A 24,696-nucleotide genomic window follows, 5' to 3' on the forward strand; every position below is an offset into this window, starting at 1 on the left:
TATATACACACACACACACCACATTGAGACATGTATGTTAACAATGGGCATGTGGACAGTGGTGATGACGATTGGAACTCTAGAATGAAACAAGCTTAACCTTTCATAAAGTGTTGTGCAAATGTGTAATTAGGCAATGTCTCGCCTAAATAAAATTGGTTTTATTTACCTGTAGTACAAAAATATATATACACACACACACACCACATTGAGACATGTATGTTAACAATGGGCATGTGGACAGTGGTGATGACGAGTAGGCGGAATTTTGAACAGTGATTGAAGACAAGTGAGATCAGGAGGATTATAAGGAATGAACCGATCAAGGCATGCCGGTGATTCTTCAGATCAGTAACCGTGGGAACGGATCAGCTGGCCGTGAACGGGCCCGGACGTTTGTCGGGCGGTTGGTCGTCCTCCGCGTTCTCTCTTGGTCTTTTCCTGCTGCCTGAGATGGTGCTGGCGGTGCTGCAGGTGGACGTCTGGAACCAAAAACACCACAGGTGGACACAGGCTCAGCGAACAGCCGTGTTGAACAGTGAACTGTTCTTTAACACTACAGAGTAACTGTGTTAGAATCAACAGACACGAGGACCTACACAAGCTGGCAGACTCCAGTGAACCATTCCTATATGCAGTAGTCCACTCCGTTGACAAATCAGTATAAAGGTTTTATTGTGTTTTTTTACCGCAGCAACGTCGGACTGCGCGGCGGCTTTGTCGGACGGTCCGGCCGCACCATCCGACCACGTGTCGGGGTCATCGGAGTCTCCTGCAGCGAGTGCCGTAGCGTTGGGGTACATGATGCTGTGGGCCTTGTCTCTCATGTTGGGGTCCTGTGGAGAATCAGTCACACAACAGGCTCACCCTCACTGCTATGCTCTTATCCATCAACACAAACGTCCCCAGTCCCACCACTAGAAAGCTATTGATTCCCCAAGGAAATCCGACGGGTTCTCGGTCCCTGGGGTGTTGTGCTTGTTGCTGGGATACGTTGAGCTTCTCTGAGGGTCTCACCTCCAGCCAGGGGTGCCTCAGGGCTTCCTCTATGGAGAGGCGCTGGGTGGGGTTCACAACCAGCAACTTCTTGACAAGGTCCCTGGCTACACAGAAAACAGCCATTTAGGTATGTTACAAAGAGTCAGGCTGTTCCACACAGACACACTGATCAGGCTGTTCCAAACAGACACCGATCAGGCTGTTCCAAACAGACACTGATCAGGCTGTTCCAAACAGACACTGATCAGGCTGTTCCAAACAGACACCGATCAGGCTGTTCCAAACAGACACCGATCAGGCTGTTCCAAACAGACACCGATCAGGCTGTTCCACACAGACACACTGATCAGGCTGTTCCAAACAGACACTGATCAGGCTGTTCCAAACAGACACCGATCAGGCTGTTCCAAACAGACACCGATCAGGCTGTTCCACACAGACACTGATCAGGCTGTTCCAAACAGACACTGATCAGGCTGTTCCACACAGACACTAATCAGGCTGTTCCACACAGAGGTATGTCTCACCGGGCGCTGAGATTTTGTTCCATTTGGACGCGATGAAAGTGAAGATGCCTCGAGTGATCTGGTCAGGGACCGGTAAATCAGACCAGTCGGTGTGGAAGGGAGGGTAGCCACCTAGACTGGGGGGTGCACAGACACAGACACAGCTGTTAAACACGCGGGGAGAGCACACACACACACACACAGAGGGTGTTAAAGGGAGCACTATTTCAGCAAACGGCTAAGATCGAGCACACAGGCAGCATTACAAACGTGACAGTTGTCAGGGTAGAACCCACCACACAAACAGCAGGACCCCCAGACTCCAGGCGTCCACGGCCCGGCTGTAACCCACGGTAGCAGCGTCCGTAAACACCTCGGGCGCTAGGTACGTAGCCGTTCCACAGAGCGTCCGCATCAGAGACTCCTCCTCCAAGATCTTTGACTGGTTGAAGTCTGTCACCTGCAACACAAGAGTAAGGATCATCACACACCATCCCACGCATACCTTGTGCTATAATAGCATACTTACAGTAAAAGATTTATGATATATTTTTCTATAATAATGTTTGAGGGGATGGTTTCTGTCTTGTTCTCTCACCTTTATCAAACACTCCTCTTCGTGGGAGGACAGAAGAATGTTCTCAGGCTTTAGGTCTCGATGAATTATGCCATTGTTGTGTAGGTACTAGAAGGCCAAGGACAAGGTGGGTTATAGACAGTTAGGACAGTCCTGTACACACTTCTATCGCATACGTTTTGCGAACGACCAGTGGTGAAACTACCTCAACGGCCTTCAACATTTGGTAAAAATACAGCTTGGCGATGGGCTCTGGGATTTGCTGCTTGGACTTGACCCTGTTGAACAGTTCTCCCCCTTCCATCCTGAAAACACACACACATACACACACATTATAATGTGACGCACACTGTGCATTCCACTCCCTCTTTCTAGCTGGGTGTAATGTCTTGCCGCCAGTCTTAAGTTCAGCTGGGTCAAGTGGGGGTTTCAAAGGCCGAGTAGGAGGTTGTGATAAAGAATCCAACTATGTAAACAGAGAGCGCAAGACTTACAGCTCAAGAACGATGTAGTAGGAATCATCGGTCTGATAGAAGTCCTCCGTCCTAATCAGGCAGGGCTGGGCGTAGGACAGGAAGTAAACAAGTTAACACCTAACTACAGAGGATGTCCACTACCTAAATGTGTTTGTTACCTTACAGACAAGCACCAAACTAACTCAGGCTATAGACAGTAAGATAGTGCTTCTGACAAACTCACATGGTCGATCCTCTTGAGGATCTCAATCTCTCTCTCAGCGTTTCTCGTAGCCATCTGTTCATGGAGAAACAACGACATGAGGACGATGTATTTCAGCATCTGTGTTTCCTTGATAACAGGAAGTGGTTATACGTCACCCCAACAGATGGGAAGTCATTCTTCTTGATGGTCTTGACGGCCACTTTTTTACAGGTGGCTCTTTCAAAGGCTAGCTTTACCTCCCCACACACACCCCTGGGAAAACACACGCCTAGTTAAGCACACACCTCGGACAGCCAAGCCTATACCTACACACACCCCTACAAAACACACACACCCACACAGGTGGGTTCCCTCCTTCCCATCTGTATCAGTACCAGTACAGTTAATATTCCAACACAGCTCAAAGTACAGACAACAAACTTACTTCCCAATATTTCTGGTGATTATGTACTTGTCTCTAAACTCCTTGGGCAGGTTGGACTGTTCATCAGCCATCAGATCAATGAACATGAATGCTGAAGGGAAAAACGAACAGTTGGTTTCACATCAAACAACACTAACTGCCATCACCTTTAGGAAGGGACTGTGCTGTAATGATCCGACTGTGTCCAGGCTGTGTCAGAGCACAGAGAAAGACAACAGTCATAAAACGGTTTGACAGAGCGCTGTAATTCGCTGAAAATGGTTGTGAGAAAATGTCATATTTTACAAGGCGGCATCAGTAGCGTACCTTTATTGCGACTGTCAGTCAAAGCCAACTCAGCATTGTTAGCCAAGGGAAGCTTTTTTCCTTTCCCAATGAGCTGACCGTCTACGTAGGTGCCGTTGCCACTATGGTCCTCACAATAGACGACATCGTCCTCCTGTAGGGTTGATGGAGGGAACCAGTGATACCAAACAGAACAGCATGACGGAGAAAAGGAAGACAAGATACTTACTTTAAATATCCTGAAGTGTTTTTTGCTGTAGGTTTGGAACCTGGAGGAGTTCTTGTGCAGGCCATCCTCAAAACAGTAATCGCACTTGGAGTCACGACCGAACCAGTACTGTTCCTCGATGCAGTCTGAACAAAACACAACAGACCAAAACACGAAGAACTGAAAAAGGATAGGCTTATATCCTAATTCATGAAGAAAGAAAGAGTGATTGAGAGAGAGCGAGTGAGAAAAAGAGAGAATGCGTATCTGTGAAACTATGAAAAAATAGAATGAAATGGAGAGTGAGTGAGACAGAGTGTGAGACAGAGGGAGAGTTAGACAGAGAGAGTGTGAGAGTGAGACAGTGTGAGAGTGACACATATATATATAGAGAGAGAACAGCCATGTGGTTTAAAGACTGGGTGACCAACAGCTGCTTGTGGGACTCACTGAGGACTCTAAAGCGCTTGTGCAGGGGCAGCAGGCGGCCCCAGGGGCGAGGCTCTGGCTCCTCACGGATGGGAGACAGGTCTTGGACCGGGATGGTGTCCACGGAGCTCACAGTGCCTGATGTGGATGAGGACTGGCTGGCAGGAACGGATGACGAACTAGAACTACTCTGACTTTGGGACTGGGTTTGGGACTGGGTTTGGGGTTGGGACTGGGTTTGGGGTTGGGACTGGGTTTGGGGCAGGGACTGGGTTTGGGACTGGGTTTGGGGTTGGGACTGGGGCTGGGACTGCGTTTGGGACTGGGTGTCTATTTGAGGTTGGGATTGAGACCGGGTTTGTCGTCGCGTCCGTGTTTTGCGCTGGGAGTCAGGTAGTTTGGTATGTTCTTCAGACATTGCAATATCTATCTCCGTCTGAGTCTGCAAGAGATGAAGACAGTACAACAGGGTTTGTGCTGGAATGTGAAGGGTGGAATAGCTGTTTTCTTACCTCTCACGTCCATAAGGTGCAGGCGTGCAGCAACTCAACACCCCCCCCCCCCCCCCCCCCCCCCAGTCAGAGTGCGAATTATAAAATGACAATCGGGGGCGTAAAGTAATATTTACGATTACAGGTAAGAACGATATATAAATGTATGGACCCCCCCGACCTGTTGTTTTTACCTCTTTTGGGGGGGGTCCAAGTCTTAATTAGGGGGGTCAAACCCCGCAAACCCCCCGTAATTAGAACCCTGCCCACTGTCCCACCTAACCCATTTCCTGATCCACACAGCTTGCGGAAGATGCTGACTGGTAGCAGTTAGTTTGGCCTACAATTGTTAGCTGATGGTCACCTACCTAGCTTGCTAGATGAGTGCGTGTGTTAACATCACACTGAATAAAAACCCCAGTAAACATTGACATCCTATATTATATTTTATGATGTTTCGATTTCTTAATTCATATATGATAACGTTGGCCCATTTAAATAATCAATTCAGCACCAGGTAGCTAGCTAGCCACTACACATGAGCTTTTTGAATGAATCGAGTTAGCTACTCCGTTAGACAATCTTTCCAGATGCAAGTACCAAGAATCAAATTCAAATGCATTATTTATATTTATCTTAATTATGCATAACGCACCGTTATATATCACTCTTACCACAATTTCAGAACATATGATAAACGTGGAATATACACCGGAGTTGCAAAAGGTTGTTTCATGGCATGTGCATTTTTTTCAATAAACGTCATAAGTTTAGGAACCAATACAAAGTTCGTGTGTGCACACGTGATCTTTCATCTGTCAACTGATCTGTTTTCAGCGCTCCACAGTGATGAACAACATCTGGAATTTCTTGACCATTTGGGCACGCCAGTACAGTCAGTAGTTTAGAGAAAATAATCTAGACTAATCTTGGCGGATCTGTAGCCATTGTTGTGTTGTTAGCTAGATGTGCTATAGTGCTTCTGTCTCGTATTACAGCTCGTATCCTGTCGAATTAGCTATAGTAGCTAACCAGTTAGTAAGTTAGCTAGCGTAGCTAGATAGTGTACAAGCTTACTCTCGTAGTAGTGTCACAACCGTACTTCCGACTGCTCTACATCCATCCAACATGTCAAAACCGAAAACTTCTGCAAAAACTTTAATTATCGAAGATGGTAGGTTGCCAAACAGCGTCAACTGTACATAATTGCTACCAGGTACACTTCGTGAACAACATTGTGACTATAGCAACTTCAATGTTATTTAACTTTTCAGATGAAGCCCAAGAGGATGGAGACGAATTGAATCCCTTCTCCTTCAAAGAGTTTATCCGCGTCAAGAATAAGGACTCTGATATGAATACAGATTCAGATGAAACCTTCTACCCAATGAGAAAGGTAACTTTGCATCTAGTTCTATCGACGAAACGTCAACTAATTCAATTAAACATTAAAGTCAAATATATAGTGAAGGAACACTGACAACACAGAAAATCTCAAACACGGTAAAAGCCTTGACAAGTCTGACTACAGTTGGTGCTTTTGTGAACAAGGGGGCGAGGATTTCAGAGATGATTCATGCAAGTGTGTGTCATTGTGTGTGTGTCATTGTGTGTGTGTGGGTGTGTGTGTGGGTGTGTGTGTGTGACCCTACAGAAGACATATGGCAGCAGCCTCCTGTCAGACAGAGAGTATCCATCCTACAGCCACCTGGGCGTGACACCACAGCCAGGGGAGGAGTCTGAGGAGGACTGGGCCGGGAGCTACGAGCCCTCAGCCTTGGAGGACGCCCAGGAGTTTGTGCTGAGCAGAACCGCAGACTGCAACACGTATTCAGACCCGTCTTCCCTCGGCACCGAGGAGGAGGTGTCGTGGCAGGAGGATCAGGGAGAGGAGCCGTCTTTGCTTGAGGAGTCTCTGTGGCAGGGCTCCAGGCAAGGCCCGGTGAACTATGAAGGGGATGATGAGACGTCGATGGTGGAGCTCTCCTTCCGGACCCAGACTGGCAGGCCAGAAGGGAAGAGGAACCATCTGCAGAAGGTTCACTTACACCTGCCCTCCTCCGTTCTCCACACGCACGCTCCTGTCATCGTCTTCTAGAGGCCTCCTCCTTACACTCTTCTTTACCACCCCTCCCTCTCTCCACACACACACACACACACACACCCACACACACACACACACACAGACACACACACACACTCCCTCTCCCCACACTCAGTTCTCTGCACAGTGTGATAGAGGACGACCCAGGTGACGTCCAGTCGGCTGTGTTTGACAGCAGTTCTGTTTCTCTTCTCAGCTGCAGGATGAGAACGCTCAGCTCAGGAAGAACGTCCGATCTCTGCTGAAGAAGGCCGAGATTGACGATCGCAGGTGGCTGGGTACACGGTCATACACTTACACAGTATACACACTACTATACATACTACTACACACACTACTATACAGACTACAGACTCCACACTGTACAGCTTTAGATACTTATTCTGGGTGTGCGTGGGCTGAAGCAGGTACAGTATTTGAAGGTCCAAAATAACTAGACGGCAAATGAAGGTGTAAGTTACTGATGTTTTTCCCCGCAGACTTCAAGAGCTCACAGAGGAACTGCATAAGAAGAGACTGCAGGAGGAAAGGGAGGCCCAGGCCTTGGAGAGTATGGTCCACTCTGTGGAACAGAACCTGCACTTGATGACAGTAAGGGCCTGTGGGATGACTGACAGATTGCTCCAACCATATCTGACCCTTAATGTCTGAACTGACCAGTAGCTGACTGGCCGATGCATTCTTGATCTTCTCCCTCATATTAACGGGAAACTTTCTTTCTGGACAGAAACGAGCAGTGAAGGCTGAGAACAGTGTGACCAGACTCAAGCAGGAGCTTCACCAGATGCAGGTCAGACAGCAGGCCTTCTGGATAGGGGGGAATGCTTGTGTGTTTGTAGCTGTGCGAAAATTGATGTGAATAATGATGAGCGTGTGTGTGTGTGAGCGAGAGAGAGGTCTACGGAGCGGGAAACTAACCTCAAACTCAGCCTCTGCTTTGGCTGTCACCGTCATCCTCGACGGTTGTTCACAGCAGAGCCACACAGTGACAAATAGAAGCAGGAATAAGCGTTGGTGCTGCTCACCCAGCGCTGGCTGTCTCCTTGCAGGACCAGGTGGAGGGCTACCAGTGTGAGAACGAGAGGCTGCGAGCGGGAGAGACGACCGCTCTGAACACCATGAGGCAGAACGCTCAGGCGGCATCAGAGTACCTCAACAAAGCTGCTCTCAACGCAGAGACGTCCATCAAGTACGTCTACATACCAGCTGTCAAATTACTGCTACTTAACCGTGGCTGTGGGTCCCTTTATGTGGACTTTAGTAAGTCTTTAGTGTCACAAAGTTAGAATGTGAAACTGTCTAAGGCCAACACATACCTTGCAAACTCTTAAACAGTAAACCTTTGTGAGAGAGGTACTTTTCAGTAACCTTGTGGTCTTTGTCCTCGCTTGTTAAATCGGTTTGTGTTTACCCTCGCAGGCAGTTGCTGACTGGAGCAGAGACCTTGTGTTTGGTGTCTCAACTACTGCACTCCATCGACAAGATAAGCGACCTTCAGACTGAAAACTGAGGGTGGGAGAGACATTATTTATTCCTCAACCAATGGGAGCAATGTATCCATCCATTCCACGGCTAATGGAGGCAAATACATTTGGGAAGAGCCAATCGGGAAAGCTTAATGCCCAGCACTGGTGTTTTGGACAGGCCAGAAGAGCATATCACTAAAACTGTCCTGACACGTCTTGCACATTCTTTTTTTACATGACGTTAATCACACTAACATCTGTTTGTTACCGATTTATTTCAAATGGGAAATAACTGTACTCGATGTGATCATGATAAATATATTCTCATATACATTTTAACATCCCTTTTGTACCTATTTTGTCAGTTGAAAACGATACTGGGTGTAATTGTCTGTACTCTATTCAGCGTTGATCTGTGCGAGGGTGGTCAGTTGGCCATTCCAGTGTTCCACCCAAAGCTGCAACTCCCTCTGCTGTGCCCGATTCTCCTCCACAGCCTGCTCCAGCACCTTCCTGTAGCGCTGTTCATATTTCTGTAACACACACACACACACACACACACATCAGTTTCTGTGGAGGGGTAGGGTGTCATCCGGTGCGTGTTACTGGTGTGCATCTGTCACCTGGTATGCTGAGTCCCGAGCCTCGACCGTTCTCAGGTGGCCCAGAGTGGTTGTCGCTGTGGTGATGGAGGCGGTTATGGTCTTGGCCATAGCTGGTTCGTCCGGACTTGTTGTAAAATGAGCGATCCCTGGCCAAGTCCTGTCACACACACAGTCTAGAGCTCTCATCTTCATCAGTTTAACAATACTGGTCTCCAACAGCAGGCCTCCTACAACCCTGTGTTACAGCCCCGTGTTACAGCCCTGTGTTACAGCCCCGTGTTACAGCCCTGTGTTACAGCCCCGTGTTACAGCCCCGTGTTACAGCCCTGTGTTACAGCCCCGTGTTACAGCCCCGTGTTACAGCCCTGTGTTACAGCCCGTGTTACAGCCCTGTGTTACAGCCCCGTGTTACAGCCCCGTGTTACAGCCCCGTGTTACAACCCCGTGTTACAGCCCCGTGTTACAGCCCCGTGTTACAGCCCCGTGTTACAGCCCCGTGTTACAGCCCCGTGTTACAGCCCTGTGTTACAGCCCTGTGTTCCAGCCCTGGTGGTCCTGAGTGTTTACCTGCTGCCTCTCTGGAGGGGAGCTGCCTCAGACTTCTCCTGCAGAGTGTCGGCCTGTTTACGACGAAGCAAGGTCGTGACGTTCTCTTTTTTCATCTCGGCATCTGCAAGGACGACACGTTTGTGGCTCTGTGGGTGCACACGTAGGGGCTCACACAGCAGGTACTCACGTCCAGGCAGGACCCGGTCCACCGTCAGGAGGTTGTCCATCTGGAACAGCAGGTTCTCTGTCAGGGAGGCCAGCGAGGACACAAACTCCTCTCCCTGTTTCCTCAAACTCGCCTGACAGGAAGCAGCAACGACATAACATAAAAGGTGATCCGTTTAGATTAGACTCGGGCTAGGATCTGGGTCAGAGTTCACAGGTCAAGGGTCACCGATCAGGGTGGAAGCTAGGTAGCTCCAGGTGGGTTAGGGTCAAGGGTCACAGATTAGGGTAAAAGCAAGTAGCTCCAGGTGGGTTAAGGTCAAGGGTCACAGGTTAGGGTGAAAGCTAGTAGCTCCAGGTGGGTTAGGGTCAAGGGTCAGGGCTCAGTGTCTAGGCTAACCTGTAGCTCTAGCTGAGAGTTGTGTATGTCCTCGGCCAGCTTCTTCTGCCTGCCGGCTTCTGATTGGCTCAGGGCCTGCAGCTCTGCCTCACAGGCTGGGTGGCTCAGGCGCACACTCAGCTTCCTAGCGTGCTCCTTCTGGAAACACACATTTATACCTTCACACATGTATACACACACTATATATGCACAAACACATATATAAACCAGACATAACCCAGCTGGACTTCCAGCCTGCATGATAACAGCAGTAAACTCAGCACCACGCTGGAGCTCCGGTACCTTCATGTCCTCGCTGGCCTGCAGGGTGCACTGTAGGCTCTGGCGGATCCTGCCCGCTTCCTGGTCTAGGCTGGTCAGGTGCTGTTGCTCCAGGTTACAGACCAGCACTTCCGGAAGCTTGGACAGGCACCCTTCAAAGTCTTCCAGCTGCTGACGGAACTCTGGATGAACGGTGACCGGAACAGGCGAGAGATAAAGTCACGTTAACTGAGGACTCCTATTACATCGTCAGATACTGATTTGTTTACTGCAGGCTGGTTTCACATTTTCAACAGGTCAATATAGAAATGTGACAGACAAATTTCCCCATTCAAGAAATACACATTTCTGAGTGCTGACCTTGGACACAGTCGTTGAGGTAGTCATGAGCTTGGCTCTGATAGGCCAGCAGCCTCTTGTTGATGTCCTCAGCACACAGCTCGAAGGTGTCCTGCAGGTACTGGGGGCGTGTCACCTGACGTCGGTCCTTCTTCTTATAGAAGTCCTGCTCACAACACAACATGTCTTCATCCGTTCAGCAGGTGCTTTCATCCACAGTGACATAAAAATAGCACACAGAGAAACTACAGCAGACAAGTAAAGATGAAAAGTAACAGTAGTGCGGTGTTAGAAAGTCAAGACATCAGGGATGATTTTGTTTAAATTTGGGAATATGTTACAGTTGTTTTTGGAGATGCCAACTGCTGTTCCACACCTCTGCCAGCAGCAGTAGGATGTCGTTGGTCTTCCACAGGACAGCGGCCACGACAGACTTGAAGGTAGCTCTGGAACAGGCAGGGAGATCCAGTTACAAATTCAAACCACGGATACCGCCCACTGGCGTTTAAGGCAAGACAGTTTGAGGAGTCGATGAGCAAACTCACATGGCGTCGTCGTCTGGTTTGGAGCCGAACACGTGGAACCTCTTATCAAAGCGGGTTGGTTTGGAGAATCTTCTCACACTACGACAAACGGAGTCGAGATATGAAAACCTTAATATTTCTACAGTTAGGAGTGTCTGTGTCGGTGTTTGTGTCTGTATTGCACAATGTGTGTGTGTGTGTGTGTGTGTGTGTGTGTGTGTACCTCTGAGCGCTGACTGACTCAGAAGACTGTCTGTGGAGCGCGTCCAAGGCGAGCTGACTGTGGATCTTTCCCTGCTTCTGACCTGAGCCAACAGGAGACGGCAACCGGACTACAAAACACACACACAGTCAACACCTTAACTCACACTGAAGCTCCAATCGACACAACACACACACACACACCTGTGGCAGCAGCAGATCCTCTCTCCCCTGCCTCTGAACGGAATTCCTGAGGAGGTGTGGGTTTGCTGAACCTGACACACACACACACACACAACATCAGACATATACAGTATATACATATATCTATATCAGTGAGCTGGCAGGAGCAGCGTGGCCTCCCAGCCTCACCTCAGCAGGCCTTTGACCAGCCCCACAGCAGGGTCGTCCAGGAAGGAGACCCCCATGCGGCTGGGCTGCAGCAGGCTCTCAGCCAGGGCCGGGATCCCCGTCTTCTCCTGCCTGCGGGCCTTGTGCCGGGCGGCCACCGCGAACGAGCCCTGGAGGGGACAGTCTGGGAGCGGCGTCGCCATGGAGGGGTCCTGAACACACACACACAGAGGTTGTGACGCACATAGACACACACACACACATTAAGGTCGTAACGCACATAGACACACACACACACACACACACACACACACACACACATAGAGGTCGTAACGCGCATAGACACACACACACACACATAGAGGTCGTAACGCGCATAGACACACACACACAGGGTTGAAGATGTGGAGCATGTAAAGAGCGTCTATAAAAGCTGATTTACCAGAAAACACTCCAGATACTGACAGCGAGCCTTGAGCTCCTCCAGCACAGACCAGTTAGAGGTGAAGACCTCCATACTGACCGCCTGCATCCAGACCAAGGCAGGGACACGTTACTGACCATTAACAGGATTACATTATCTGTACCATCTAGAACATGTACATGAAGATTCCCTATACACATCCCTAGTATTACAACTCATGACACATTACATGAATCATTACGTTTGGGGGTAATGTATAGTTTGAGCTTTTTAATTGCAAATTCCAAACCCTGTGCCTTGCTTTGGATGAAAGTGTATGTTACATCAATACATTCTTATGATGATGATATTGTCTGTACCTTCTCTGGTCCTGCATAGGGATGGATCATCTCCTCCCGCTCAAGCAGCAGGGCGCTGATCTTCCTCTTCTGTGTGTTGCACTTGCAGGCCTGCGAGAGGGAGACGTCAGCAGCTCAACACTCCACCGGGAACAGGAAGTGGACAGACATAAACATGTTTACACACATGATACCACACACACCTCACTCTTGATCTGAACCTGAGTGTTGGTCAGCATCGACTGGATTTTCTCCAGGAACTTCATGTCCACGGCCAGATAGTGGAACTTCTCCTCAAACTTGCTGACCACGTCTTTCGCCTGGAGAGGAATGGCAAAAGTGAGGTCAGCGAAGCTGTGGTTCTACTGGCCCCAGCCTCCACCCAGCCCCAGCCCCAGCCCCAGCCCCAGCCCCAGCCCCAGCCCCAGCCCCAGCCCCAGCCCCAGCCCCAGCCCCAGCCCTCCCCCAGGCCTTAGCCTCTACCTGGTCCAGACACTTGGACTCCGTCACGTCCATGTCGAGGACGACGTTCTCCTCGGTGGCGTCGATGCGCTTGGTCATCTTCTCCAGACGCTTGTGATACACCTCAATCTCCTTAGGGGTGAAGTTCCCTCCCTCAGAGAACAGCCTGCACAGACACACCCAGACAGCCTTTCAGAGAGGACAGGAGAGGGAGCGGAGAAGGAGAGGAGAAGAAAAGACAGGAGGGTGAAGGGAGGAGAGGAGAAGGGAAGGGAGGAGAAGAAAGGATCCTACTTGAAGGAGGTGAGCAGCTTGGCGTTGCCCTGCCTCAGTCCCTCCAGCTTGGCCTCCAGGGAGTGTCTGAACTGCCTCTGGGACATCTGGATCACCTCCACATGCTTGTCCAGGCTGGTCTGCAGCGTCGCACACAGACCCACCAGCCTGCAGGGACAGAACACACACACAGGTCACACACTGTACATGTAGGACTATCTCCTGAGGAGAGAGGGGGAGGAGAGGAGAGAGGGGGAGGAGAGGAGAGAGGGGGAGGAGAGGAAAGAGGGTGAGGAAAGATGACAGAGGGAGAAGAGAAGAGAGGAGAGGAAAGACATGCAGTAAAGGAGGACATGATGAGACTGTGTAAGTAAGGATGTGGTTCCCAGGTGTGTTACAGGTGTGTTACAGGTGTGTTACAGGTGTAGCGCAGCAGAATCAGTTCTCACACGTCAGACTTGGTGGCGCTGACAAACACGTCCTCCAGACTGTAGATCTGGGTCTTGAAGTCTTCCGTCAGCTTGTTCTGACGGACCTGCAGCTCCTGGAAGTCTGCCCTGTAGTCCACCAGAGCCTGCAGCACGCCCTTACAGTGCCTGTCCACGCGCTCTCTGTGCACCACCAGCTCCGCTACACACACACACACACACACACACACACACACAGAGTCACACAGTCACACACAGTCACACAATCAATTTAGATGCAGGACTATTTCTCGATAAGAAAAAAACCGAACGATGAACAAAAACGTAAAATGTGCTGACTGGCCCGTGCGTTGTGGACGTCCATCTCGATCCTGCGAGCGCGGGGCTGGTGCAGGTGCATGCGGAGCTCGTGCTCTGCCTGCATGGCCTCCTTCCGGGCTGCCAACACCACCATGCTGTTGCTCAGAGCGGAGTCAAACCTCTCCTCCAGGTGGTCAAAGTACGCCAAACGCACGCTGACGTCAAACACACAGTAGAAAGTCACACACACACACACACACATACATGACCCCCCCCAGCTGGCAGCTCTCCCCCCTGCTGTGAAGCACCTACTCTGTGAGCAACTGGCAGAGCAGGGAGGCGGGGAAGGAGACCAGCTGTGTGTCTGGGTGACAGCTGGAGGCAGGGTCCCCTTCCTGCGGACACACCCAGGACAAGCTGCTGTAGCGCTGGCCCCTCCTGGTGACAAACACCTCCTTGGACTGAGAATCCCACAGCTCCACGTAGGAGTCGGGAGCGTCCTGGAACACACAGGTCACTTGGCTGCTTCACCAGGTTCACAATAGAAACAAGAGTTAGCAGACACAAAATCAGAAAGCTGATGACCACCTCCTGAAGAAATACGAGGGGTGGTCTGGGTTTGGAAAGCTACCTCATCGAAGAGAGAGAGGAAGGAGGGGCGGTTGGTGTCAGGGTTCCTCTGTAGGCCTTTCTTCCCCTGTCTAATCACTTTCTTCCTCTTCACAATAACTCGCCCACTCGAATCTGTGGACGTTAAAACCGATAACACACATCAGATGGCTCACCACGCCTCAACACCCCCCTGTACACCACAGCACTAGTCCAGAACCACATCAAGCAGGGTGTTTTGGAGCCATCCGGTCCAATGCAGCCCACAGGAAGTGTTCTTACCCAGGCTTATGAGAGGACACTGAGACTGCACCACCTCGGGGTCCTGAAACACAAAACCTGCGATGGTTCAGGTTGTCTTCACTGCTCAACCCCACATGTGCAGATGCGCAGTCTACTCTGAATGAGAATGACTGCAATGCAAAATATTAGTAGAAGCTGCGAGTGTGAGGCAGTGTGTGTGCTTGCTGCGTGTGCATGTGAGATCATGTGGTGTGTGTGTATGAGTGTACTGGTTGTGTGTGCGTGTGTGTGTGTGTGTACTGTACGAGTGTGTGTTCATTGTACCAGACTGTATGTCTGCTCTACGTTGAAGAAGCGGCTGACAGCAGAGCTGTAGGTCTGCAGTTCCTCCAGGACCATCCCAGGGAAGCAGTCCACCACCTCCATCTCCTCCTTGTGAAAGCTGAGGTATCTGTACACACACACACACAGACACACAGACACACACACAGACACACACAGCAGCAGCAGGTTATAAGAAACGAGCTCGGAGCACAATCATATTTTCACCATTATTACACCAGAGATTGCAGGGCTATCCACAGATCTGTACCCATGTTTGACTTCATCCAGGGAGGCCAGGGTCTTCTCCAGAGAGGCTCCGAGCGTCTCCTCTGTGCTCTCCTGACGCAGTTTGTCCAACAGGACATCAAGATTAGCCTCCTTCTTCTGAAGAACACACACAGACGCTCGGTGATCCAGGGTCATATAAGTGGGACGACGGGAGATTGACCATACAATGTGTTCATCTAGGAGAAGCTTTCATCCAAAGCCAGGTCCAGTACAGGGGGGGTGACTGGGGGTCTGGGTGTGAAGCCTCACCTTGGTGTTGAGGTTGTGGCCGGTCCGAACCACGTCCAGCTGCTCCAGCAGCTCTTGCTCTGCTTTCTGAAGGCCGGAGCTGTGAGCCTCCCACAGGTGAACCGCACCACGACACACCTTGAACACAGACCTGCTCAACAGCGCCACCCTTCTGGCCAAACCCTCAAAAGCCCTCTGGAAGGAAATGGGAGACAGGCAGGTATAGGAGCAAGGTATAGGAGACTAGGGGATAGGACACAAGGTATAGGAGACTAGGGGATAGGACACAAGGTATAGGAGACTAGGGGATAGGACACAAGGTTTAGGAGACTAGGGGATAGGACACAAGGTATAGGAGACTAGGGGATAAGAGTTGAGGTATAGGTCTTGGGGATACGAGATACTTTGACAAACTGACATCCATGCTTGCGATGCGTTCCTCTGCCTGGCTCTGGGATCGGCCAATGACAGAGAGGAACTCTGCATTGATAACGGTTTGGACTTCCTCTGCTGACAGCCCATAGGTGAAAATCTCCTCCTGTAGATTAAAGTATAACTGGAAGTTACAAGGCACAGAGGAAGTTGCACGGCTGCTTTCACCTGGGTAAGAGGAAATGAAATACCCTCTGTGTCCAATGGCAAAGTACCATCTGACACAAACCTGTGTACCAGGTTAAAGCACAATATGATGTCCCAAACAGGTTGTATTTACTGTAATGTTTACTACAAGGATGGCTGTAGTGCCTACCAGTAAACCAGTATGTACCTTGCATTTGTCAACCTCTGCTAAGCACTCCTGCCAGATGGCCTCATAACAGGAGGCCAGCTTCTTCACTAGGTCAATCTGCATACAGTCTGGGAAACACAGACACACACACATTCAGTGGCCTTGTTGAAGACTATTACAGAGAATGACAGTTGAAAGGCATTTGGCCAAACTTGTAACTTCTTAATTTTGGTCAAAGGGAGCATAAACTTACCGATCTCTTGATTTATAGATGTTAGAGAATCATACCACTCAGTGACCAGTTTCTTTGAACAACTTGGAGGGATCAAAGCACTAAAATATCAAAAACATCAAATACAGTTCAGCCATTAGTCTCAGTAAACATGACTTATATCCTGCTTGGAATCTTTCCTCAGGATGACTCATAAAGGTGATCTTATAGAAAACTGTAGAGGGCCTGGTAGGAGGATGTAATCTCTGCCCACCTCAGTGACTGGAATACAGCGCAGCGCTGCTGGTTGTGGGTCAGCTGCAGTTCCCTCATGTGCTCCAGGGAAGCCTGCACCTCCGGGGGCTGCTGGATACGAGGGGTGCCCATGAAATCTCTGAGGAGGAAAAAAAAACTCAGATCATCTCACAATTCCAGCACAACGTAGATAAAACTAAACATGTACGGTTGGGGGGAAAAAAACAATATTCTAAAACATCTTCCAAATCAAAGAGAATTCAAGAAGACATTGTGGTGCTCTGGACCGTACTTGAATCTGTCGACCACCCCCCGGACTTTGTGCTTCTTCCAGTCCTGGAGCTTGTCCTCCCAGTGCAGTCGGTCAGACAGCTCCTTCTCCAGGTCTTGTTCCATCAGGTTCAGGTACAGCTTGGCCACCGCCCTCCGATTGGCCAGCAGAGCCTGGTTAATCATCTGAGAATGAAACACTCTGTGTCAGGGTCAGTCTGCAGGGTTAAGCTTCTAGAGGCTTCTGAGACTCCCTCTATGAGGGAGAGTCCTTACATTTGGCTCAGCAAACGATTTAAGTGTGCCAGAACCATAGAGTTTAGTTTCAGAACCAAAAAGGTCCAGTGTGAATAGAGGTGAGGGTGTAGTGTGTCTAAAGAAAGGCGTTGGGAGCTAGTGAGCAGTAAGTGAGAGTTCCATCCTACCATGGCTTCACTGTCCATTAGACGGTGCACATCTGGAGGCATCACATAGCTGATCTTCTCCAGGAGTCCCGTGTATTTACGCAGTAAAGCTGCAATCTTCACACAATCAAAATGAGTGAGCCTTCTTACAAGGTCAAGATAGGTCAAGGTATCTATTTATATAGATATTATTATATCTATATAATAATAATAATAATATATATTATATTAATATAAATAATATAATCTATTATTATAGATATTATATATCTATAGGTATTTATTTCGTACCCGCAGGTAAAATTGTTTAGCAACTAAATAGAATTTAGTTGTCCAGAAGAAACACATACAAGACACAACCAATATACCGGTTAATAACATCACACACACACTCATACGCACACACACACACACACGGCCTCACCATAGCTGTTCTCTCAGACTCATACTCCGTGAAGGTTGAATCCAGCTTCTTAACCCAGCTCCTCCTCTTCTCAGACTCCTCCCTCACCGCCTCCCACAGGGCGTGGAGATCCTGCAGAGAGAGAAACACCTCAGCTGTGGCAGTGACGCCCTGCGTCATCGGCGCCGGCGCCCAGAGCAGCTCGTCTCACCTGCAGAGTGAACCGCTCCAGGTCCGACAGTGCGTCCATCGCCTGCATGTGCTTCTTCACCTTTACGTTGTACTCGGAGAGCTGGAGAAGCACGTCCTTGCCTGTTTGCCTGATTCGGTTCTCGAACTCCTGACAGGAAGAAAAAGATCACAACAAAACCAACCAGGAGTTTAACGTTTATTGTAGTCAGGGTAGAGTCACAGTGCATGAAAGTTCGGGGAAGGGCGTATGACTGAGTGAGGGTGAGGCTGGGGCTCGGGCCTTAAGGGCAGGGAGGTCAGAGGTCAGATGACTATACCAGGCTGAGCACAGACAGGTCGTGATGCAGTTGGGACACAGTCTCACTGTGGTTCTTCTGTTTCTTCTCCATCATCCTCTGGATGATGTCAGAGGCAGGTCTGTCCGTCACTGGGGGAGGGGGGGTTCAGGGATAGGTCAGGGCCGTTTACAACACATTTCTGACCATAACTGTTTCTGTGAACTAACTGTCAAACAGGCCTTGAGGCAGGGAGCAGTTAACACATCTTGATTCTACCCGGCAGTTGCCACGCAGATTATGAGAAATGTAAACTTTAAATGTGTTTCTGTGAGCGGAATAACATGTAACAAGAGGAAGTCAATGCTTTTGTGTGACACTTGCCAATAACATCAGGCAGCCCTCGTATCTCCTCCTCAATCGACAGCTCTTCACTCGAACTAGGAGTCCTAGAACCCGAGAACAGCTGGTCCCTGAGTATCACACACGCAAGCACACACCAGTCATCAAAGTTATCCCTTCACAATATTTACACTCCAAAAATGCTACCGAGACGATGATGATGATTTGTGTTTTCGTCGTTATACATTTTGCTTGCATGGGGTAGCGTGGGTTCTTTCTACCTTGTAGCCCTGTCCTGTGAGCCTCGCTTGGTGTCAGATTGAGCTCTGGTCCAGCGCTGCTTTTGCTGCCCAGAACCATAGTCGTTGCCACTGCGAGACAGACCACCGCTAGCAAGTAGAACACTGTCCTTCAGTTCCCGTCTCTTGCGACTTTCATGTAAAGTCCTTGACAGCTGTACCTATGGATGGGTCGAGTGGAAATTGGCTCAATAAACAGCTTCAGTATGTGGATCTGACACCTTATCAGTTTACCAACTTTTTAACGTAATAAAAATATGAAATACCTGAGCCTCAAACATTTGACGGTAGACTTTTCCACTTGGAACCACACGAGACTCAGCCATCGTTGACAACTAGTCTTGCCGACTCGTGAGTTACTGTACGTAGCCTACTGTTGTATACTGCCCAGCTTATGTTGGCTAGCGAACTACTATGCAAACGTTAGCTAGATTGACAATTTCAAGTTAGTGTAACAACATTCCTACTCCATGGCCGAGTTCATCTTCAAATTTGCTCCACATTCGGTAAAAGTTTTGGTGTGAGCAAGTAAACAGTAGCAAATTAGTTTGCTTGACTTGCTCAACAACCGTCCTCCGTGTTTGACAAGTAGCGCTCAGCGTCCACTAGTTACCATGTCAACAGACACCACTCCTCCCACATTCCTCCCGATGCATCCTTCTCATCTTAGCCCAATTGTTTAAATATGGCTAAACAAACAAAAGTACAACGCAGATAAAGTACATTTTTAAAATGTTTTTATTCATTAACATACAGGGTCATAAAAAAGATACAGCACATCGATTATGGCAGAGGGTCCACTTCACAACAAAGCCAAAGAGACGCGTCGAGTCTAAGCCATGACGCCATCAGATACCATCTGAGTCCGTGTTGTCACTTCCACTGCTGTCGTCATGGGGTGGATGCACTCGGCTGTGGACCTTTGACCTTAGGGCAAGTTTCCTAATGAGAGAAAGTGGCATGGTGGCAAATAGTCAGTAATTCTCTATTACTGCAACAGACACACAACACCCAAGCCAAGCAGAATATCCTGAGACATTATGTGTCCTTATATATATTTTTTTCATCTGGAATGGTTGGGTTATCAGAATACTCACCCACAGCCTGGCCAACCACTCGCCAAGCAGATAAATCATAATTTACCTCAGTCTCAATTTCTCACTATGTGCACAACCCCCATGATTTCCAACTATGTTCAAACTGCTCACCTCCTATGGTCAAAGTTACACCTCATTCGTGGTAGGGTGACCACTGAATAGGGAGGGCCTTCCTGTCCACACACACACACACACAATAACATTTAATACAAACACTCAATGCGATTTTACAATTTAATATTTTAACGTCATGGTAACTAGACTTACTGCAGAGTGGTTTTGCTCCCTGTCTCCATGTGCAGGTCTCTGCTGGTCCAGCAGGGTCATGTTCTCATAGTTCTCTCCAAAGGTTCCACTAGACATTTCTTCGCTGCTGGCTGTTAAAACACAGGATTTAAGGTTTCCATTTCACCCCTCATTCACTCAGCCAGCGAGCGAGCCAGTCTCCCTCCCTCCCTTCCCTCCCTCCCCTCCCCTCCCCTCCCCTCCCCTCCCTCCCTCCCTCCCTCCCTCCCTCCCTCCCTCCCTCCCCCCCCCCCCCTCCCTCCCTCCGTAAATCAATCAAATCCCTGCTGTTCCCAATGTTCTTGGTAATCGTTTCCTTATGAAAATATTATAATAAATAAATATTGTGCCTTTTCTTTCTTTTATTAACTTCTGCTTGCAGTCCTCCTCACTGGTGGTCTGGCTTCCCTGAAACACACACACGCACACACATTCAGAACACATGCAACTCAAATATATTTCTAACAGGAAACTGTATTTGCAGAAGGGCAACTGGTCTAGAGCCAACCACACTCACATGCAATCATTCATGGAAAAAGGAACAAAAAGGTGAAAAGGAAGTTTAGTGGCCTTTGCAGAGGCAATGGTGTTTAGAGTACCAGTTCTCAATTACTCATTAGGCAGGGAAGGAAACAATTTGACACTAAGATAATACTTTGGGATAGAAAAAACTCTTGATGACAGCTGGCCTCGTGAAATACTTTGAATCTCACAAGATTGAGAAATCAAGGCTGTTTTGAAAAAGTTATGATCAAATCTGATATTTCAGACAGCCTAGAGCTGTTTACCCCTAATGCACTTTGGACTTCTGCTGTGTAGAATGCAAATTGCACCCTGGAATCTGAATGAACATCCAAACTGATGTAAAAGAGGGTTGCTAGGGACTCATCCTGACGTCGTGATTGGTGCAGTGCTTGCGGAGGCGTGTCTTGAGGGCCAGAACCTCCCCCTCCTTGCGGAACAGTTTGGCCTGCAGGTCATCGCAGCGTTCCCCCAGCTCACGGATCTGCCTCCGGTACTGGTCCTTTTCCAGAAGACTCCGACAGTTCTCCTGGTGACTCTCCTCTCTGGAAGCCAGGGCCTGCAGAACAGAGTAATGCATTAACACTCCTGACACACACACACACTTAAACACTGACATATATATATATATATATAAAAGTTAAGGTGTTCCAAGTTATTTACTTCCTACTAAATAAATATTCAGGACATTCATTTCACTGCCATCCTGCTTCTATGCAGTTCTACAGTGGCACTTTAACCTGTAAGTATTTGTTGTACAACTCTGTATAAATCCTGAGTAGTTGACCTTGTTTCTCTCCTTCATCACTTCCTCCAGCTGTTTCAAGATGTCCTCCATCCTCTGGCGGTACATCTTGGTGTCTTTCTTTAACGTTGTGCATTTCAGCTCCAACACCTCCTTCTCCTCCCAGTACTGCAAGTATGACATCAACTACACAATTATTCCTGCCGAAACAACCAATCACAAGAGTACCAGATACCAGAAACAGTGAATCAAGATATTTTAAGTATCCTGGTCCACTGACAGATTGCTGTTTTGGATTATAATGGGCGGTGCTAGTCAACGTGAGCTAGAAAAGCAATTCTGTGCAACGCGTTGATGTTTTAGGACATACACTAGACTGCGCTCGGTGTCGAAGTTTGTTAAGGAAGGTTGTTCTGGGGTGTGTACTGAACGACCTACCCTGTCCCTCTGTTCCTGAGAGATGTGCAACTCCCTCTTCAGGCTGTAGATGCTGCTTATCTGCTCTCCGTTCACCAGTGGCTCACTATCTTCCACACCCCCAGACATCTGTCTCTGCTCCCCCGGAACTCCAGCTCGAACAACCCCAGGGTTCTGGTCATCCGCCCTTTCTGCTCTCTCCTGGTCTCCCAGACTCCTCCTCCTTCCCTGGAGCTCCCAGGAACAACTCTGGACCTCCACAGGCCTCTGGACCTGGTCCCCAGCCTTCTGGTCAGCAACAACACTGTCTCTCCCCTGTTTGTCTGGGAGTTGGGCAGACACAACGCCTGACGCGTTCCCCTGCTGTTACAACAACACACTGTCAGCATCCGAACAAGATGGTTGTGAGGTTTGGGTTGGTGTACTGCTGTGGGAATTTAAATGTTCTAGATTTTTAAACAGTTTACATGGCGTACCTTGGTGTCTATCTCCTGCAGCCGAGCTGAGGGAAGATGGTTCTGGCGTACCTTGGTCTCTATCTCCTGCAACCGAGCTGAGAGAAGATGGTTCTGGTTCTGAAGCTGTGTCATGGTGTCCTGGCCAGGCCATCTCTCCACAATGTTCCTCAGGGACTTGGATCGCCGGTGCTGGATCTGGAAATCGCTTTCTGCCTTCATCAGGTTGTGTTTCAGCTTCTCAATCTGAGGCAGAGAAAGTGGAGGGACGTAACTGAGTTTACGGTGAGTTGCAACGTAATGTTTTTAAAACGACACTAACGTAATTCTACGATGGCTCAAAACCTGGGTAGGAGAGCTGAGGTTAAAGGTCAGCACCAGGGTCAAGGGTCATCGATTAGGTCAGGGATGAGGGTCAGGGTGGAGTACTCACCTCCAGCTGCAGGTCTCGGCTGGCCATGAGAGCACAGTTCTTCTCCTCGCTCAGCTTGGTGACCTGGAGCATCAGGCCGTAGTTGTCGTCCTTCAGGTGACGGAGCTCCTCCAGGTATCGATCCCGCTCAGCCCTGAGGCGCTGCAGCCTCTCTTGCTGGGTCTGCAGTCAATCAACCAATCAATGACATGATCAAGCTTCATCTAGAACAATTCTTCAAGTAAATATAAAAAGCGAAATCTCGATTGCAGAAATAATATAAAAAGAAGCATTCAGCAAAAGCTGAGAAAGTAACTGAGAAAGTAAGCCTGTTTAAAGTGATCCTGTCCTGGAGACGTCACCTGTAGTTCTCTCTCACCTGTAGTTCTCTCTCACCTGTAGATCTCTCTCACCTGTAGTGTAGTTCTCTCTCACCTGTAGTTTTCTCTCACCTGTAGTTCTCTCTCACCTGTAGTTCTCTCTCCTTGAGCTGCTGCTGCCTGTCTGCGTCCTGCAGGCCCACCGCGGCGGCAGACGCCGCCTGCCTGCGTCTGCGCTCCTCCGCCAGACCCTTCTGCAGCCGGGTCACCTCCGACATCAGGAACTGGGTCAGCCCTGACTCCCCCACTGTGTCTGTGTACACACAAACACAGACAGAGAGACACACACACACGTGTGCACGAACACAGGTACACACACAGAGAGACGAGCACATAAACACACCATCAACATTTTTTTAAATTAGAAATACCTAATACATAAAATACCTAAAAGACACTTTTACTACACACTCGAGTTTGACTGCATGAATGCATGGATTCAAGAACGATCTGCTCACCAACTAGCATGGAGAAGGCTCGGGCTGGCTCCTTGCCAGTGATCTTGCGGTACAGTTGAGGATAGTCCAGCTCCAAACTCTCCAGGAAAGCCACATGACCCTTGACCCCTGTCCTTTGCAAAATGTCCAGCAGGACACCTGAGAAAAAGTTTAAAAAACTGTGAAAGTAGCCTGTCCGACAATTCCTCAAAGGCTAATATCATCACCAGACCAGTCCACTGAAAGGGGAGCATGGGCTTTTTGTTGAACATTACAACTACCAAAATACAGATGTCACGATATCATGGACCCGTCTGTAGACTGAGGGTGTAAATACTTGTGATACTATACAACCCAGGGCGTCCTCTTACCCACTCTGCGCCTTCGGAGCACAAGACTGGGGTCGTTGAAGATCTGCTCCTCGTCCTCGCCGCTCAGCACCTTGCACTGCCGCAGGTAAGGCGTGATGCGAGACGGCTCGATGGTCTTCAGCAGCAGCAGTCTGTAGTCCTCCAACTGCAGCCAACACTCCTCGTCCTCCATCGCGACTGTCTCTGACTAGGAAAACCTGTCAGTCACTCTGCACCAACAGAACACGTTGGTCAACTTGTGTCGTTAAAAAAAAATATATGTGCTGTAGAAATAACCTTTGGTTGTTTGAAAACAAGGCAAACACAGACGCTGACTATTCAAGAGTCCCTGAAGTAAAAACACTGGAGTAACAAAGCACTGTCATGGGTGACAAATCTGTGTCTAGTCACACAGTCTGATTGTACAAACCACAACACACTAATCAAGCAATGTCTAGACTGACATCTTTCACAAACTCATGGGAATGAAGGTAAACTCAAACAGAATACAACCTGCTAATCTGCACTTTAAAACATTCAGCAGCTAGCTAAAAAACGAATACAGCTGGTTTGAAAAATATTTAAGCTGTACCTGGGCACCGTTTAACTCCCTGCCTCAGACTACGACATCAAGTAGCATGAATGGCTACAAACAAAGTGATTGTTCACTGAAGAAGTTTCTGTGTTTACGACAAAGACAGGCTTCCTCTTTCTGGAGGACTCATTTCAGTTTTTT

The 24,696-nt window shown here is 48.9% G+C and overlaps 4 protein-coding genes across 8 annotated transcripts; 1 reads left to right on the forward strand and 3 right to left on the reverse strand.

Annotated features, from left to right (window-relative positions):
- Positions 1 to 57: 57 nt before the first annotated feature.
- Positions 58 to 5,351, reverse strand: chek2 (checkpoint kinase 2). Of its 2 annotated transcripts, none has more exons than XM_047048084.1 (15): positions 5,275 to 5,351; positions 4,131 to 4,551; positions 3,702 to 3,826; positions 3,494 to 3,626; positions 3,188 to 3,278; positions 2,919 to 3,015; positions 2,782 to 2,835; positions 2,577 to 2,641; positions 2,288 to 2,387; positions 2,104 to 2,190; positions 1,802 to 1,965; positions 1,527 to 1,642; positions 1,018 to 1,103; positions 690 to 836; positions 58 to 482 (listed from the first exon to the last, which is right to left on the reverse strand). In XM_047048084.1, the coding sequence occupies exons 2-15, from the start codon at positions 4,525 to 4,527 to the stop codon at positions 369 to 371; spliced, it is 1,776 nt and encodes a 591-aa protein (XP_046904040.1). In that variant the 5' UTR covers positions 4,528 to 4,551; positions 5,275 to 5,351; the 3' UTR covers positions 58 to 368. The 2 variants fall into 2 exon arrangements, with proteins under 2 accessions (XP_046904040.1, XP_046904042.1); XM_047048086.1 differs by having other exon boundaries at positions 5,256 to 5,336.
- Positions 5,352 to 5,409: 58 nt separating this feature from the next.
- entr1 (endosome associated trafficking regulator 1) lies at positions 5,410 to 8,507 on the forward strand. The gene is made up of 8 exons (XM_047048087.1): positions 5,410 to 5,774; positions 5,875 to 5,996; positions 6,255 to 6,638; positions 6,901 to 6,974; positions 7,184 to 7,295; positions 7,432 to 7,494; positions 7,754 to 7,893; positions 8,124 to 8,507. The coding sequence occupies exons 1-8, from the start codon at positions 5,729 to 5,731 to the stop codon at positions 8,212 to 8,214; spliced, it is 1,032 nt and encodes a 343-aa protein (XP_046904043.1). The 5' UTR covers positions 5,410 to 5,728; the 3' UTR covers positions 8,215 to 8,507.
- Positions 8,508 to 8,566: 59 nt separating this feature from the next.
- ccdc180 (coiled-coil domain containing 180) lies at positions 8,567 to 19,214 on the reverse strand. Its single transcript, XM_047048089.1, has 37 exons — positions 19,127 to 19,214; positions 18,843 to 19,021; positions 18,604 to 18,692; positions 18,262 to 18,371; positions 17,964 to 18,092; positions 17,774 to 17,884; positions 17,371 to 17,466; positions 16,968 to 17,131; positions 16,695 to 16,814; positions 16,463 to 16,542; positions 16,249 to 16,337; positions 15,901 to 16,020; positions 15,504 to 15,677; positions 15,235 to 15,350; positions 14,967 to 15,093; positions 14,682 to 14,724; positions 14,422 to 14,534; positions 14,103 to 14,290; positions 13,830 to 14,005; positions 13,512 to 13,692; positions 13,084 to 13,230; positions 12,811 to 12,955; positions 12,531 to 12,647; positions 12,349 to 12,438; positions 12,008 to 12,091; positions 11,587 to 11,777; positions 11,419 to 11,489; positions 11,237 to 11,345; positions 11,035 to 11,112; positions 10,866 to 10,935; positions 10,511 to 10,655; positions 10,172 to 10,332; positions 9,890 to 10,027; positions 9,512 to 9,623; positions 9,343 to 9,445; positions 8,794 to 8,932; positions 8,567 to 8,703 (listed from the first exon to the last, which is right to left on the reverse strand). The coding sequence occupies exons 1-37, from the start codon at positions 19,184 to 19,186 to the stop codon at positions 8,569 to 8,571; spliced, it is 4,500 nt and encodes a 1,499-aa protein (XP_046904045.1). The 5' UTR covers positions 19,187 to 19,214; the 3' UTR covers positions 8,567 to 8,568.
- A 366-nt stretch (positions 19,215 to 19,580) lies between these two features.
- card9 (caspase recruitment domain family, member 9) lies at positions 19,581 to 24,639 on the reverse strand. Of its 4 annotated transcripts, none has more exons than XM_047048083.1 (13): positions 24,553 to 24,639; positions 23,982 to 24,190; positions 23,632 to 23,769; positions 23,263 to 23,426; positions 22,815 to 22,976; positions 22,454 to 22,627; positions 21,948 to 22,286; positions 21,552 to 21,677; positions 21,138 to 21,323; positions 20,593 to 20,650; positions 20,225 to 20,334; positions 20,069 to 20,130; positions 19,581 to 19,802 (listed from the first exon to the last, which is right to left on the reverse strand). In XM_047048083.1, exons 2-13 carry the CDS (start codon positions 24,151 to 24,153, stop codon positions 19,709 to 19,711), a joined length of 1,785 nt encoding a protein of 594 aa, XP_046904039.1. In that variant the 5' UTR covers positions 24,154 to 24,190; positions 24,553 to 24,639; the 3' UTR covers positions 19,581 to 19,708. The 4 variants fall into 4 exon arrangements, with proteins under 4 accessions (XP_046904039.1, XP_046904038.1, XP_046904037.1 ...); XM_047048082.1 differs by having other exon boundaries at positions 21,948 to 22,289; XM_047048081.1 differs by having other exon boundaries at positions 22,403 to 22,627.
- Positions 24,640 to 24,696: the final 57 nt, after the last annotated feature.

Source organism: Hypomesus transpacificus, chromosome 24 (genome assembly GCF_021917145.1).
Source record: "Hypomesus transpacificus isolate Combined female chromosome 24, fHypTra1, whole genome shotgun sequence".
Classification (NCBI taxonomy): domain Eukaryota; kingdom Metazoa; phylum Chordata; class Actinopteri; order Osmeriformes; family Osmeridae; genus Hypomesus; species Hypomesus transpacificus.